The 16,962-nt window shown below is 33.3% G+C and overlaps 1 protein-coding gene across 1 annotated transcript; it reads left to right on the forward strand.

Annotated features, from left to right (window-relative positions):
- The first annotated feature begins 2,205 nt into the window (after positions 1–2,205).
- LOC112705608 (floral homeotic protein DEFICIENS) lies at positions 2,206–6,990 on the forward strand. The gene is made up of 7 exons (XM_025756480.3): positions 2,206–2,742; positions 2,837–2,903; positions 3,124–3,185; positions 3,258–3,357; positions 5,955–5,996; positions 6,106–6,150; positions 6,521–6,990. The coding sequence occupies exons 1-7, from the start codon at positions 2,555–2,557 to the stop codon at positions 6,698–6,700; spliced, it is 684 nt and encodes a 227-aa protein (XP_025612265.1). The 5' UTR covers positions 2,206–2,554; the 3' UTR covers positions 6,701–6,990.
- Positions 6,991–16,962: the final 9,972 nt, after the last annotated feature.

Below are 16,962 nucleotides of genomic sequence, written 5' to 3' on the forward strand. Positions count from 1 at the left end.
TCATATTTTATTTTTTGTTATGAAATAAATCTATTATGGATGATTATACAGAAAATTAGTTACTTATTTGGATTTTATAATAAATATAAAATTTTGATACAATTTTTTTTAATTAACTTTTGATAATGTTATTGAAAATTAATATCAAATTCATATACCTTAGTTTAATAATTAAATTTGACAATAGGAATTTGATGTATTGAACATTATAAGATTTTTTTGTACGTTAATCTAATAATTCAATTTTTATCAATAGTATCTTAATATTAGTTTTCAAATAGTGAACACAGTTATATAAGATTATTATTGTTCACATACAATAATTAGTAAATAAAAAATATAATTTTTAAATATTTTTTATACAACACATTTGTTTTGAATGAATTGTTGTATATAGTTATTTATTTAATTTATTATATTGATATATATTTCTTTTATTCATTAGGAACTAATGCATAACAAAATATTATGAAATTGTTATACAGTAATAACAAAAAAATAATACCTAAGTAATTTTCAAATTAATTTGTTAAGTTGAGAAATAAAATTTTATATTTATATTTTTAAATTTAGTTATTATTTAAATACATAGGAAATTATTATATAGAAACTTAAATACGTAGGCACACATTTGTACTCCCAGCGTGCACAAACAATTTGACAATAGAAAAATAAATATAATTTGAGAAATAGAAGTAGTAGAATTAAACGTAAGAATAAACGAATTTATTTTTAGAAATATGATCAAAATAATATCTTTGGTTTAAGTTGGAGGCTTCCCTCTCATCGTGACAGAAAATATAGTTGCCAACATTCAACTGATGCTCATCCAAATGCTGCTGCTAGTACCTAGCAGCTGGAGTGGGCTTATGAGATTCTAGAGTCAGGAGCCTTTGAAACTTAAGTCAGTCTCTTAATAGAGATAGCGTCTTACCTAATGATAGTGTTCCTGTTTTATATATTTTTTAGTATCAGTTGAGCAGTCATTAGATTGGGATATACATTTATCTTGTTTGTTTGTCGACCTAGAGTTATTTTCATATGATTCTTCGCATGATCGTTAGTAAAGCATGATTTCGGATTGTCGTCAGATTTTCGCTCTTCATTTTTGTCCAAAACAGTTGCATAATAGAAAAAAATTCTTACTCTTATGGACCTATGAGTAAAGAAATATCCATCACTTTTTACTTTCTTAGTTATTCTTATTTCATAATTTCATTATATTTTCAGAATATATTTGCAATACAGTATTTAAAATATTGATGTTTTTTTTAACATAAATATTGTTAATTGATCTGGAATTTTGGTATACATAGTGGACATTGGACAGATATCTATGATCATGTTTGTTATGAAAAAATCGCTCGTCCTTTTTCTTTTATTTCTTATAATTTTAGACCCATGATCTAATAGCTTCTCAAGATGCCAGAATTTAGTGGGTACGAAAAAGTTTGGTGGTGTAAAAACCCAATCAAAAAGTCCTTCAGAAAGGCCCTGTATATATGATCCACCAAAGCTTTTCAAAGTTATATTTAAACTTTGAATAAAGTGGGTCAAAGAGAAAAAAACTTTTAATAAAGCATCCTGCATTAACTAGCTCTTTCAAAAACGAGCGTTGGTCTAAGTGGTAAGCTGTTCAAATTTGCATAAGCAGTTCTCCAATTTGAAAACTAGTTTATAGAGATATTTTCCATAAAAAATTCACCCACCAAAACTAAGAACGCAATTTGAATTAGATTCAGATTAGTCCAAGCAAGTATTATAGATACCGATAAAAACTATCTTATAATTTGAATTTCATGACATCCTAATTTCCAAAGCAAAACAAAAAAACAGTGTGTTTTTTTCTTCTAGACGCCCACCAAAAGAAAATGTTGTCAGCAACCTTTGTCTAACACAATTTAGAGGAGTGATATTAGAAAAATAAATAATAAAAATACTATTTACACATCAAAATCAACTATTAAAATTAGTTAACATATTTATTTATATATATATATATATAGTTTAACTTATTTTATATTAACGACAAATTTTGGTGTGTACACTACAAAATAAATAGATATGAAACAATGATAGATAACATTAAAGCGTAAATGAAAATTTGATTATTCAACGAGGAAGGAAATTAAATGGGAGAAGAAAGAAGTAATAGTAATGATGATGAAGCCCTAGTATAACTGGCGTATCACAGATGAGAAGGTTGAGTACTTGAGTTGAATCACGGGTAATGTGATGTATGTGTGTTGGAGGTTCCGTGACGGAGTAGGACGGAAAGTAAAGGGCCCTCCAGTCCCCAGTGGCGCACATGGAATGACATTGACGATGAAACCACAAACACCGTAACGACTCTTATAACAAACTCTGCAACACCTTTCGTCAATTTGGCAAAGAGCTTTCCATTTCTGGCAATGCACCCTTCTCTTTGAATACCCACCACCCACACCCTCTTTAATCAAACTAGTTCCAATTCCATCCCCTTCTCCCTTTCTTTATTACCCAACTAGCTATTCACAAGAAAGAAGGAAGGATCTAGAAACAGGTAGGTTAAGAGATGGCTCGAGGGAAGATCCAGATCAAGAGGATAGAGAACACTACCAACAGGCAGGTCACATACTCCAAACGACGCAACGGACTTTTCAAGAAGGCCAATGAGCTCACCGTTCTCTGCGATGCTAAGGTTTCTATAATCATGTTCTCTAGCACTGGCAAACTCCATGAGTACATTAGCCCCTCCATCTCGTGCGTATTCTTATTCTTAATTACTTCATTTTCAAACCCTAAACCCCCTGTATACCTAGATTTATTAATTATCACTCTGTCTTTCTTTTTTCAGAACTAAACAGTTCTTCGATCAGTATCAGATGACTGTAGGAATTGATCTCTGGAACTCCCACTATGAGGTCCTTCCTGTATTCACTCTTTTTAAAGAAAAAATATTATTTTCAAATATTATACTTTAGAGAAATTTTTCTTCTTAATGAAAATTTTAAAATAACTCTTGATAAAAACTACTCTCTGACAGCGTTGATCATAACTATAAGTAAAAATAAATATATATTACGAAAGTAATATGATAAACTTATTTTTCAAGGGCAGTTGTTTTTGTTCTCTTTTTTTCAGCATATGCAAGAAAACTTGAGGAAGCTGAAAGATGTAAACAGGAATCTTCGTCAGGAGATTAGGTATTTAACAGCTTCCTTAATTTCTTTTTTAATTTCTTTTCATATGTTCAAGTTGTTATACATACGGTGCAGGCAGAGGATGGGAGATTGTCTGAACGATCTGGGCATAGAAGAGCTTAAACTCCTTGAGGAAGAAATGGACAAGGCTTCTAAGGTTATTCGCGAGCGTAAGGTTAGTAATAAAATTGCCAGAGTACTTAATAAAATTGAGAGAGTACATAATAAGAACTTGCTTAAAAATATATACATATTGATTGAATATTTTTTATAGAGATACTTTTATGTGTTCATGATTTTTGCCTATTTATTATTAATGGAAAAAAATTGACAAATTAACTTTTCTTTAATGCAAAGTATATAAATACTTAGCTTCAAGTGGCCACAAAAGAAAGTATTATTATTAGGTGGATACTACAATGAAGATGGCAAAAATATCTTCTCATGAAGATGCTTTGGTTAAAAGTGTGGTTTATTTATTTAGCCACACTTTAAACAAAAATAACACTTTTATAAATATCAAAATCTAACCATTCAATCCATCATCCAATGGTCAAAAAGAAATATATTCACATGAAGACAATTATAAGATCTTCATTGTAGTATCCACCTTATTATTATATACCCATACATCATAATGAAAATAAAGTGTGTTTATTTTAAAATTTTGCTAAATATTTCATTCAACGGGAACCTAGCTTTACATAGGTACAGCAATTTGCTATACCTCTTGTTGTGCATTAAAAAATAAAATTATCCAATTCTAGTTAGGTAATTAAAATTTTTAGAAGAGATAATTTTGGAAATACTATTAAATCTTTCAATAATTTAACTTTTTATAATTAATTTGGATTGGTCGATTGGTCAGCTCATTCGATTGTCTAATAGAGTTTTTTTTAGAACTTTAAATATGGAATTTATAAAAAGTGATTTTTTTAATTTTATTTTACAATAAAAACGATTGATGAAATGAGATCAGTCTTTTCATAGAAAAATAGATAATTTTATTTTAGTCAAATATCAATTAAATTTTGTTATTTTGTATAATTTTTAAATTGAATTGAAATCAAATATTAGAGTTACAAATTTCATGTTTAATCTCAAATCACTAATTATAACATATAATTTCACAAATGCTAATGTGATATTTCATGAGACCTAAAATAAAATTGATCTGGGATACTGAAAATTGCTAAAGTCATTTATTATTTGGAAACAAAAGTATGAAGTATTGTATTTTAAATTTGTGAACACTAATTATGAACAAAAAATTGTGATCAACAAGGTAAGATAATTTTTAATAAAAAAATTCAAGGATAAGCAATTTTAATATATATTTGTTAGTATTTTTAGTGGGTAATTCAACCTATTTAATCTAACAATTTAGCACTATTTGGTGCTAACTAAAATTAGCTAGAATTTATCTTATTTAATATTTATTAATTATTATAATAATTAATAAATATTAAATAAAATAAACTTTGACTATTTTTTTATTTTCCTAGCATTACCGTTTTTTTATTTACCCGATATATATGGTAAGTGGAAAGTGATGCTAACTTGCCTCAAATTTTTGGGACCTCGCCTGTAATATGGTTTGGAGCATAGTAGCTAGAATCTCGATTTAACTCTTAAAATCTTCCGATATTATGATTTTAAATGAGTTTATCGATTTTACGAAATTTGTACTAAATCTGACGATTTTACGATTTTAATCTTGTTAAGATTTTACGTTTTACGTTTTTTATTTACTTTTTCGATTTCACGTAAAATCTCGATTTTCTCTACTTTGGTTTGGAGGCCAGTGTTGTATTATTAAAGTGATATTTAATCTCAAATTATTAATTATAATATATGATGCTTATGTGATATTTTGTAAAATTTAAAATAAAATTGAATTGATATTGAATATTGTTAAAGTCATCAATTATTTGGGAACAAAAATTAAGAGCACTTAGTATTATATTTTATTTTCTTTGCAACTTGCGATCAACAAGGTAAAGTAATCTTTTAATATAAAAAGAAAAACTCGAGGATAAGTAATTTTAATATATATTTGTTAGTATTTTTGGCCAATAATTCAACACAATTAATCTAGCAATTTTTTTTTGTGACAATTAATCTAGCAATTGAGTACTATTCAGTGCTGAGAATTTTTTTTATTTACCCAATGTATATAATAAGTGTAAAGTGATGCCAAGTTACCTCAAATTTTTGGGACCCCATCCGTGTGGTTTGGAGGCCAGTGTATTATTTTCATTTGAGGAATCACCGGGTTCATGACCAAATTGAAAACTAAAGAATCATGTATTAATTTTTTATTAGGTGAAAATTTAGGTATAATCAACTTTTCAGTAAAATTGATAAGTGAGAGCCTTTAAATTAAAATTTATCATTCAAATCATTTAATAAATTTCAGTTATCAACTTTAAGTAAAATTTACAGCATTTGAATTTTCACTTTTCTATTATTGGTGAAGGCGGGTCGGGTAGACCTGCGTTCCTATTTCAATTTTTTTACTTGATGGATAGGATCTTCATCAAGTATATATGTAACGTAAATATCGTAAATCGAAAGTTAACCATTACATACATTAAACACTTGTGTCAATTAATGCATTCAGTAGTTGTTTTTCACTTTTTCTTTTTCAGAGAAAAAGGAAAGGAAACATTGCTACTTGACTTATTTGTCATCCTGTTTAAGATTGCGAAAATACTATATTATATTCTGTTCCGTTATGCTAACGAGTTCCTTATCACAATGGGTGGACAGTACAAGATGATCACAAATCAGATTGACCAGCACAGGAAGAAGGTATGTAAAAATGGTTACTAATTATATATTCTGCTAGTTTAGTAATATATTCTTTTAGAGGTTGCTTGGTTAACTTAATTTAACTTTTTTACCTTTTTACCTTTTGCAGTTTAACAACGAGAAAGAAGTGCACAACAGACTCCTGCGTGATTTAGTATGTATTTCTGCACATGCTTTTTTGTAGATTACATATATGCTTAATATAATTGAGTAATACTATACATCTAAGTATTTTTATGAATCAAGTCCAACCAAGTTAAACAATAAGACTTGGGGTAATGTTATTCATAATTGATTTTTGTTGATGTTAGATCAACTTAGTTGGACTTAGTTAACAAAAACACTTGAATGTGTATCATTATTCTAATATATATATCTGTCTCTCTCTATATAGTATTTGTTCTTGACTTCCATCTTCTAAAGTTAAATTAAATAAATATACTCTGTAACTGCAATGATATGGTTGATTATTATTATTATTATTATTATTATTATTATTATTATTATTATTATTATTATTGTAGGATGCAAGAGCAGAAGATCCACGTTATGGATTGGTGGATAATGGAGAGTATGAATCTGTCATAGGATTCTCGAATTTAGGTCCTCGCATGTTTGCATTGAGCCTACAACCTAGCCATCCTAATGCACATAGCGGAGGAACAGCAGCCTCTGATCTTACCACTTACCCTTTACTTTTCTAGTAAGCAATATCAAAGCTCAGCTCTCGCATCAACAAAAGGAAATACTACCATGTTCCTTCACTTCCCAATAAATTATTAAATGACTGCTGAAATTTATGTTATTACTATTCTGTTTAATTAAACAATGCACATGCCCATGCAGTTAAGTGTGTATCCATAGAACACTACATACTGTATGTCACGAATCTTTATGTTCCAAGGTAAGCTCATGGGTGATGAATTATAGCTGCTGAACTATTGTTATCTTATAATCTGACTACTGCTGTTTAGTGATGCTTTCTTTTGTGAAACATTATTGTGTATGTGCTCATAAGACCAGTATAACTTAGATACTATGTTTTAATTAGAAAAATGATATATATTTTATATATATATAGGTAAGGTAAAATGCTTTTTTTTTTCTTCATTCTTTTATTTACATATTTGTAATGGGATAATTAAACACCCATAAAAATAAAGTCGAAATAAGTCCTGTTTTATAAAGGTTAATCCAATTATTTTTTAAAATCGTTCCTAACGGTTTTGCAATATCCAATATTAGAGTGGTTGATATTTTATTACTAATCGTTTTGTGACAATTTAAAACTATCACTATCTGTCAACAATCTTATAGGGCATTATTGTTATATATATAGAGCATAATAAGAAGTGTGATTTTTTTTTTTGAAAAAAAAATATAGTATAGACGTTAACAGAAGAAGTAACACATAATTATACAATAAAAGATATTATTTTTATTCTTTTAAAGAATGCATAAAGAATAAAGAAATAAAACAATAAGAAACCTGATTCCGTTAAATAACTTTTCTTATTTTGCATATAAATCATTCACCTCTCTATGCATTGTTGGATACTAGGTAGAATAATGCACTAAAAATTTGTGGATGGAAAATGAAAGAAACTGAACTGATAAATTTAGACATTAGTAAAAATAATATGATTAAGTGATAAATTTAATTATAATTTCTGAAAATATATAGAAAAATCTACAATAGATCCTCTCATTTATATTATGGAAATAACACTTATACAAAGAGACGATTATATATATAAAAAACTTTACTATTATTTTTTTTTCCTTAATGTTTACTCACAAACTTCTTATTTGTAACAAAGCTAATGGAGGCAAAAATAAAATCTTCCGCAATCAACTATTAGTTAATTGCACCCAATTTGTAGCAAAGCTCATCTTTCTTGTTTTTATACCATGTATATATAGTATTATCTTTTATCAACTTCTATTTTGATAAAAGCTATTTGCATCATACTTTGACTCTAATTAAAGTTTATTTGACTGTAATATTCTTTGATTTTCTTCAAGTTTCAACAAGGATATGTCTTCTCCAAATATCAAATAGTTCACACCTAAAAAAAGTAAAAATACTCATCATAGAGAGATTTCCAGAGCAACACATGAACCATTCACAATACATCCAAAATCAGCAAGATGATTAAGCTTAACAATGTTCAAGGAGGCTTCCAAGAATTCAACAACAACGATGAAGGAATCGGATTTTGCTGAACTGTCGTACCTTGAGAGAATTCATTAGCAGCATGACGAATTAGTATACTCACTCTCTCTTTTTGGGTTAAGATTTTGTTGGATATGGTTACTCACACTTAAATGCCAGAATTCATGATATCTAATCTTCTTCAAAATCTAAAGTGTGGGATCTAGGCAATATGTGCATAGTAACTTGAGTTATTATACAGTTGGAAAAATTGGACAAAAAATGCGTTTTTGACTGTCATGCACAGTGATCCGAGTTATTGTGCATGTTTGAAAGTTTGACCGGACGAAAATTTTTTTGAAACGTTATACATAGTAACTGAATTACTGTGCAAATAATAGAATTTTTTGGTTATGTGCAAAATACATTTGTGCACAATAACCACAAAGTTAAAAATGCGTAAAGATTAAAAAATTTTTCAACGATGCATAGTGTTCTTGTGTGAGTAACCTAGACTTAACTCGATTTTTAGAAGTCGATGCCGAGCTGTTGCCTTCAACGTCGAGCTATAAGCTAGGAAGATTCGAACTCTTCGTTCAGAGAGATGTCGTACGCGTCCCTGACGCGTGCGCGTCATTTGCACAAATGTTCATCCACGCGTGTGCGTGCATGACGCGCACGCGTCGTATGAAAATATTGGTTTCCAAGTCACGCAAACAGAGAGTTGTGCGAGCGCGCGACTGCCTTCACGCGAATCGCGCAAAACCCAGGGCACGCGGACGCGTGCCCGATGCTTACGCGTCATTAAGAAAATTCCATGACCTACGCGTACGCGTCGCCTACGCTGCACAACTACACTATTTCGCCGCCCGGTTTTAATTTTCTTTCCCCCTCTCCCAATCCTAATTCTCTCTTATTCTTTTATCCTTTTCTTTTTCTTTCATCATAATATTTGTCTCTTTCTATTTTCAGTTCTTCTTTGTTTGAGGACAAACAAACCTTTAAGTTTGGTGTTAACGCTTCGCTTAAGGGTTTTCTGTTTATTGCTATGGCACCAAAAGGTAGGCGAATCATCTTCACTGAGGAACACAACCTGAAGAATAAAATGACCACTAGGATAACTAAGGTGGTTGAGTTCTTTTCATTTTTATTCCTCCCCTCTTTTTCTATGTTACGTTCCGGTTTTCTGCTATTTTGCTTTGTTTGTTGCATGATCTTTTATTAGTTAGAATCCTAGGACTAGTTTAGTTCTCCCTATTGCTTTAATTCTGAAAAGATGTCTCATGTATTACTCACTGAGCTGGAATCCAAATAAAGAAAATACAGGAGCGATATGCTGCATGAGAAAGTGGGTCTATATTTAAGAATATTCTTATTTACTTAAATGTGGTGGTATTTTCTGTAATTCTGAATACATGACATGAACAGTGCATATTTTTTATAGTGAATTTATAAATGTTAAAATTGTTGGCTCTTGAAAGAATGATGAAAAAAGAGAAATGTTATTGATAATATGAAAAATCATAAAATTGATTCTTGAAGCAAGAAAAAGCAGTGAAAAACACGAAGCTTGCAAAAAAATAAAAAAATAAAAAATAAAATAAATAAAAAAAGAAAAAAAAGAAGCAAGCAGAAAAAACCAATGACCATTTAAACTAAAAAACAAAGGGTAAAAAGGATCCAAGGCTTTGAGCATTAATGGATAGGAGGGCCCAAAGGAATAAAATTCTGGCCTAAGATGCTAAATCAAGCTGTCCCTAACCATGTGTTTGTGGAGTGAAGGTGTCGAGTGAAAAGCTTGAGACTGAACGGTTAAAGTCGTGAACCAAAGGAAAAAGAGTGTGTTTAAGAACTTTGGGCACCTCTAATTGGGGACTCTAGCAAAGCTGAGTCACAATCTAAAAAAGTTTACCCAGTTATGTGTCTGTGTCATTTATGTATCCGGTGGTAATACTGGAAAAACAAAATGCTTAGGGTCACGGCCAAGACTCATAAAGTAGCTGTGTTCAAGAATCAACATACTGAACTAGGAGAATCAATAACACTATATGAATTCTGAGTTCCTATGGATGCCAATCATTCTGAACTTCAAAGGATAAAGTGAGATACCAAAACTATTCAGGATTGCAGTTGTAAACCCCACTATAAGAAGAGACATGAGCTTAATCGAACTCTCATTCTCATGCAAATTCACATCCTAAACTTATATTAGTTTTGGTTGCTTGAGGATAAGCAACAATTTAAGTTTGGTGTTGTGATGCGTGAGCATCTTTCCTATATTTTCCTAGTGAATTTGCATCTAATTTGTTGAGTTTAATAAAGAATTAATTATCTTTTTAGCCAATATGGATACTACTTTGAGTCTTTTGCAATTTTGTTTATTTTAGGTAGCATTTGGCTGGATTTGATGGAGTTTTTGCAGCACAAGAACAAAATGAGATGGCAGCGAAGAGCGACATGTACGCGTGATTGACGCGTACGCATAATTTGGAGCTTTCCATGGCGACGCGTGCATGTGACTGACGCGTACGCGTAATTTGAAGATTTGCTCAGCAACGCGTACACGTGACCAACGCGTCCGCGTGATTTGCGAAGAAGACCAGCGACGCGTACGCGCGACTGACGCGTACGCGTGACATACACCACATGCAGAAAATGCAGAAAACGCTCGGGGCGATTTCTGGACTGCTTTTGACCTAGTTTTCAACCCAGAAAGTACAGATCAGATACTGCAGAGTGAAGGAAACCAAGTGGTCCCCACGTTACAAGACGCGGAGTAGTTAATTAATTCTGATTTAAATTCAAATTTGAATTTAAAATAGGAAAATATATTATCTTAATTTTAGATATTAGATTTTAAATTAATTAGGATTAGTTATAAAAAGGAGAGACTTCTCTTCTATTGAGATTACATTAGGGAGATTCCATTAGGGAATTCTATTCCAATTCTATACAAATTTACATTCTGCATTCCATGAGCAACTAATCCTTCATTGTTAAGGTTATGAGCTCTGTCTATTTGTATGGTTGATTTTATTGCTTTTTCTATTTTAATTTATACATGGATTTATAATTTAAGAATTGTTTTCGCTCTTTATTTTATGAATTTGGGTGGAACGGAAGTATATCCCTCTTTCTATTTGAGTTCTTGTATAACTTGGAAAAGCTCTATACTTGAACAACAGCTTGAAAACAAATTCTTCTAAATTTTAATTATCTGAATTTAACAGGATACATGACATATAATCCTTTTATTTCTTGGGTAATTAGAGTTTTTGTGGCATATAAACTATAAATTGATTATCACCATCTAATTGGAATTAATTGACCAAGGAATTGGTAGTTAATGAATTTTAGAGGAGACTAGGAAGGTCTAAGAAATTAGGGTCTAGTCACATACATTTGCCATAAATTAAATCCTACATAATTAAAATAGTTAGTAAGAAAAGTAAATCCGGAAAAATAGATAACTCTGAAGCTTTAACTACTTTCTCAATATTTTATTCCCAACTTATTTCTTTGCCTATCTTTAATATTCCAAATTTACTGTTAATGCTTTTGAACTTCCAAACACTATTTTCTGTTTATCTAACTAAGCCTATCAAACACTATTGTTGCTTAATCCATCAATCCTCGTGGGATTGACCTTACTCACGTAAGGTATTATTTGGTATGACCCGGTGCACTTGCCGGTTAGTTTGTGGGTTATAAAATACCGCATCAGTCATCAAACAAAGCCGGAAGTGGAGCAGGTGTTACTTTTAGAAAGCAACCAAGGAACTCGGATAGAACTCTCCCTAAGGTTTGAGTTTTCTGCTTCTAACAACCAAGTAGAGTACGAAGCCTTACTTTCTGGCTTGAAGCTGGCTAAAGAAGTGGGGGCGGAAAGATTGATGGTGTTCAGTGATTTGTAAGTAATAACTTCGCAAATTAACGGCACCTATCAAGCAAAAGACCCCACTATAAAGAAGTACTTGGATGAAGCCCGAGAACAACTAACACACTTTGTAGAAGGAGAGGTCTGACATATATCCCGGGATCTAATGTCCGAGCTAACGCCTTCTCTAAATTAGCCAGCACCAAGCCAGGGGACAACAATAGAAGTCTTATTCAGGAGACTCTGCAAACACCATCAATATCAAAAGAGGAGGATAATTCAGAGGTATTGACCATATCCAATCAAAACCTAGGATGGATGACTCCTATAGTCAACTACCTCAAATTTGATGTCCTCCCCAAGAATGAAAAAGAAGCCAGAAGGCTCGTAAAAGAGGTGCAAAATTACATATTGGTCCACAATATTCTATACAAAAGAGGGATCTCAACACTCCTCTTGAAATGTGTCTCGACCTTCAATACAAAGAAAGTCTTAGAAGATGTGCACAGTGGCATATGTGGAAATCACTTGGGAGCTCAGGCACTGGAAAAAAAAGTGATCCGAGCCGGCTTCTTCTAGCCGACCTTACAACAGGAAGTGACCGAGTTCGTTAAGAAGTGTCCACCTTGTCATAAACATGCCAACTTCCACGTTGCGCCACCTGAGGAACTTATTAGCGTTACCTCACCATGGCCATTTGCAAAATGGAATCTCGATCTGCTCGAACCATTTCCACAAGCACCAGGACAAGTCAAATATCTCATAGTAGGAATTGACTACTTCACTAAATGGATCGAGGAAGAGCCCTTAGCAATTATCACCGCTCAGAGAAGTTGAAAATTCTTGTATAAAAATATTGTCATAAGGTTTGGAGTTCCTCACTCCATCATCACGGACAATGGGACTCAATTCAATGACTCAACCTTTAGGAATCTGGTGGCCGACCTAAAAATAAAACACTAGTTCACATCGGTAGAGCACCCCAGGCCAATGGACAGGTTGAAGCTGCCAACAAAGTCATACTGGCCGGGTTAAAGTGCCGACTACAAGATGTGAAAGGGACTTGGGCTGATGAGCTCCCTCAAGTCTTGTGGGCATATCGGACCACCCCGTATTCTACAACAGGGGAGTCACCTTTCCGACTTGTTTACGGAATGCAAGCAATGATCCCCATAGAAGTAGCTAAAGAATCACCCAAAGTCGTATTCTACAATGAAAGAGCTAACTCCCAAGCACAAAAAGAAGAGCTCGATCTCCTCCCCAAAGTCTGAGAAAGAGCTTGAATTAAGAAGGAAGCCCTAAAGCAAAGGATGGCTCTAAGATACAACCAAAAGGTGATCAAGAAGAGCTTCGTCACCAACAACCTCATCCTGATCCGAAATGACATCGAAGTACAAAAATCAAGAGAAGGAAACCTAGCTGCTAATTGGAAGGGACCTTACAAAATAGTTGATGTCTTAGGCAAAGGTTACTACAAAATGTCCAACCTCCAAGGGCAGGAGCTCCCGAGGTATTGACACGCATGTAATCTAAGAAAGTATTATAGTTAGACAGCGAAACCTTTTCCATCACTGTACTCTTTTTCTCGATTTTAGGTTTTTTTTTAATGAGGCACCAGCACAGGAACTAGGAGTACTCAAGCCCCTAATACGTAGATTTACGTAAAGGAATTTGTTGACTATTAATAAAATTCCTACTTCTTTCTTTAAAGGTTTCCTATTAAAAATGCATTAATTTAAGGTCGACAAACCGCGAAAGTCATTGTCCGACCTAACATGGTCGGCAAGATGAAGTGACGAGGTACAAATTAATGTAAGAACTTATATAAACAACTAGTGAAAACAACCTCAATTGTTAGGCCAGGTAAAAAATGAGATGTAGAAGTAACTTAATAAAGACCGACTACTCGAAATCGGAATTAGGAAAGGAAACTCATAAAAGAACTACTCATTTGACAAAGTTGCTAAGATTCAAAATCAGGCAAACCATATTTAACTTAAAAAACCTACCTCCATTTCAAAAGCAGAAGTGTTATTTGAGATATAAAGAAAATAACTTGAATACTACTTTATAAAAGTTGTGAAGCAACTAAAACAAAAGGTAAAGTGTTCAAGAAACTACCAAATATTACAAAAGAAAGTAAAGTGTTATAAGACCCTCTGGTCGGGTCATTCCAAATAGGTTTAATTTCTCTGTTGATCCCTATAGTTTCGCAAAATTTTCAATTAAGTCGCTATACTTTTTTTTTCTTTTTAATTTGATCCCTACACCATATTTTTTTTTAATTAGGTCCTTCTTGGTAGTAATTGGCTTAATTGTATAAGGACACATCTAAAAAAATTGGTGGAGGGACTTAAATAAAAGGAAAAAAATGTAGGGACTCAATTAAAAAAAATTGGTGTAAGGACTCAATTAAAAGGAAAAAAAGTATAGGGACCTAATTAAAAATTTCGCGAAACTATAAGGACCAACAGAGTAATTAAACCTTCCAAATATCTAAAACAAAAACAAAGAGAATTTAAGGTTTCTTGCCAAGCAGCGGGTTGAGATCCTCGCCTTTAGTAGCATCTTTTCCCTTGACAAGAGGGGTCGGAGGATGCATAGAAATCGGCACGGCCGGGATAGACGCAGATGGTGAAAAAGAGGCCTCCACATTGACGACCTCGGGTTGGACCTCGGACAGTGCAGAAGCTTGACCGACTTGGGGAGCAGAAATCTTCGGGTCGAGAGGAGGCCCCTCATCCTCATTAGGGGCCGGCATAATCTTCCCGTCAACAACAATGTTATCTTGACTAAGTGGGGAAAGGTCTAGGTTGGGGGCAAGGACTTGGACTTGAGCCTTTAAATTTTCAAACATCTCGTCCATCCCCCCGACCACATTCTCCTGAAGATCGGCATACTCCTCCCGAGTTGCTTTCAATTCATCCCTGAGGTCAATAAGCTCCCGTAGGTCCTAGTGTAACTTTCCTCGGCCTTCTTCTTTACCCCTTCCGCCATCAATGCTGCTGCTTCAGCCTTTACTGCTCGAGAATGAGCTTTCTCTAAGTCAGACTTCAGCCTAGCGTTCCCCTCCTCTAACTCCTCCTTCAAGCCATTTAACCTTTCCACTTCAGCTCAGGAAGAGTCAAGGAAAGCCTAAATAGCATGGACATGAGTCTTTCTCAGCTTCCTAGCCAAAGCAGTACTCACCCCCGCCATACGGATACAATTACGGGCCATATGGTGCAGGTGATTCTGGATAGCCACGTCGTCCATAGCTATTTAGCTATGGGCAAGATGTTCTTTTCACTCCAAACAAACCCGTCAAAATCCTTATCATTAATGCTCGACTCCCCGTCAGTTTTCTATTTTTTGGGAGGAGGCCCTGACAGTAACGGGGAAGATGGAGCACCCGAGCTCTCAGAAGGCATGTCAGAAGATATCAACCAAACGGAAGGAGTTGGGATTACCTTATTCTGGGCTATGGGGCCAGGGTCCGACTTCTTAGAGGAAGGTCAGGAAGAAGCACCCCCAGCCTCCTTATCCTGAAGGCCCCCGAGCCACAACCGTTTTTTGGGTTTGGCGCAAGTATTTCATGGACGAAGTTTTAGAAGTCATTGTATCTGCAAAAAATGAGAGGCATATTAGAACAACAAATACAATTTGAGAAATCATAAAGGGGGTTTGAAATGAAGAGGGGCACGTCAAGCAGCAAGACATTAATAATCCTCTTTAAAGAACTCTTCCGAGAAGAATGAGATTAGGAGAACCTTGAAAAATGGAGTCGCAAAGTAAGACGAAGGAAAAGAAAGGATCTTTTTTCACAATGATAGCAAATGAAAAGGCTTTCAGAAATGGAGAAAAGGAGAAGAAGAAAGGCCACGATGCTTTTATAAGAAACAAAGAGTAACAGGCCTATTTATTCATCTTTAAAACGTGCGCACAATTCAAGGAAACTGCCGTGCCAACTTAGCCCCTCGTTTAAAGGGAGGCAACATTCAAATTTTCAAATACGTCGAGTACTCGACCTCTGGAAAGATGGGAAACCCGATGTTTAAGCAAAAATTATGAAATGCTTGAGCTTGACCTATAGAAGGCTCAGGACTCAAGCAGGGGCACTGCTCATACTCTGGCCCAATAAGCAAAGCCAGGTCCAACAAACAAAAAGGCCCACCAAAAACGGTGGCCTCTACAAACATACCCGACCTCTTTAAAGAGGTCGGACACCGACAAAAGAGCCCAACTCTACGTGTCCAAAGCAAGAAACCGACTCCGCGAATCTTGCCTGCAATCTCTATCTTTACTAAAAGATATCAACTTCCAAGATCCGTCAGAAAAGATGGAACTACTCCAACAAAGGCGGTTATCGACCCTACTATAAATACACTGACATCCTTTAGGTATAATTCACGTTTTAATCTACTAAAAATCTGTATAAAGTCCTTGCTAACTTAAACATCGAAGTCTCTTACAGATACCACCCCCATCTCCTCACAAAGAAATCGAACAGGCGGTATCTTGACATCAACAAATTGGACATTGCCATACAAAAAAATTTGGACTCACGTCCCGACCCAATTCCACGTTTCGAACAACTCTTGAAACAATTTCTATTCTTTTAACAATTATCACCATCATCATGTAAACAAAATTTTGAACTGAATCATTATAAAAAATCAAATATATTTCATTATTAAAAAAATAATTATACTAAGTATATAATAAAATTAATTATTAGAGTGAAATATACGATAAAATTTAAAATATATATTAAAAATAAATTAAATATATATTTATTATAAATATTTAATGATTGATTTTGACATATAAATAATATTTTTGCAAAACTACTATAACAAATCGAATCACATAATATTGGATTGTTTACACGAAAATGTTACATGGTATGATTTAGTTATTAATTAATTTATTATAATGAAAAGGAAAAAGGAAAA

Source organism: Arachis hypogaea, chromosome 8, assembly GCF_003086295.3.
Source record: "Arachis hypogaea cultivar Tifrunner chromosome 8, arahy.Tifrunner.gnm2.J5K5, whole genome shotgun sequence".
Taxonomy (NCBI): Eukaryota; Viridiplantae; Streptophyta; class Magnoliopsida; order Fabales; family Fabaceae; genus Arachis; species Arachis hypogaea.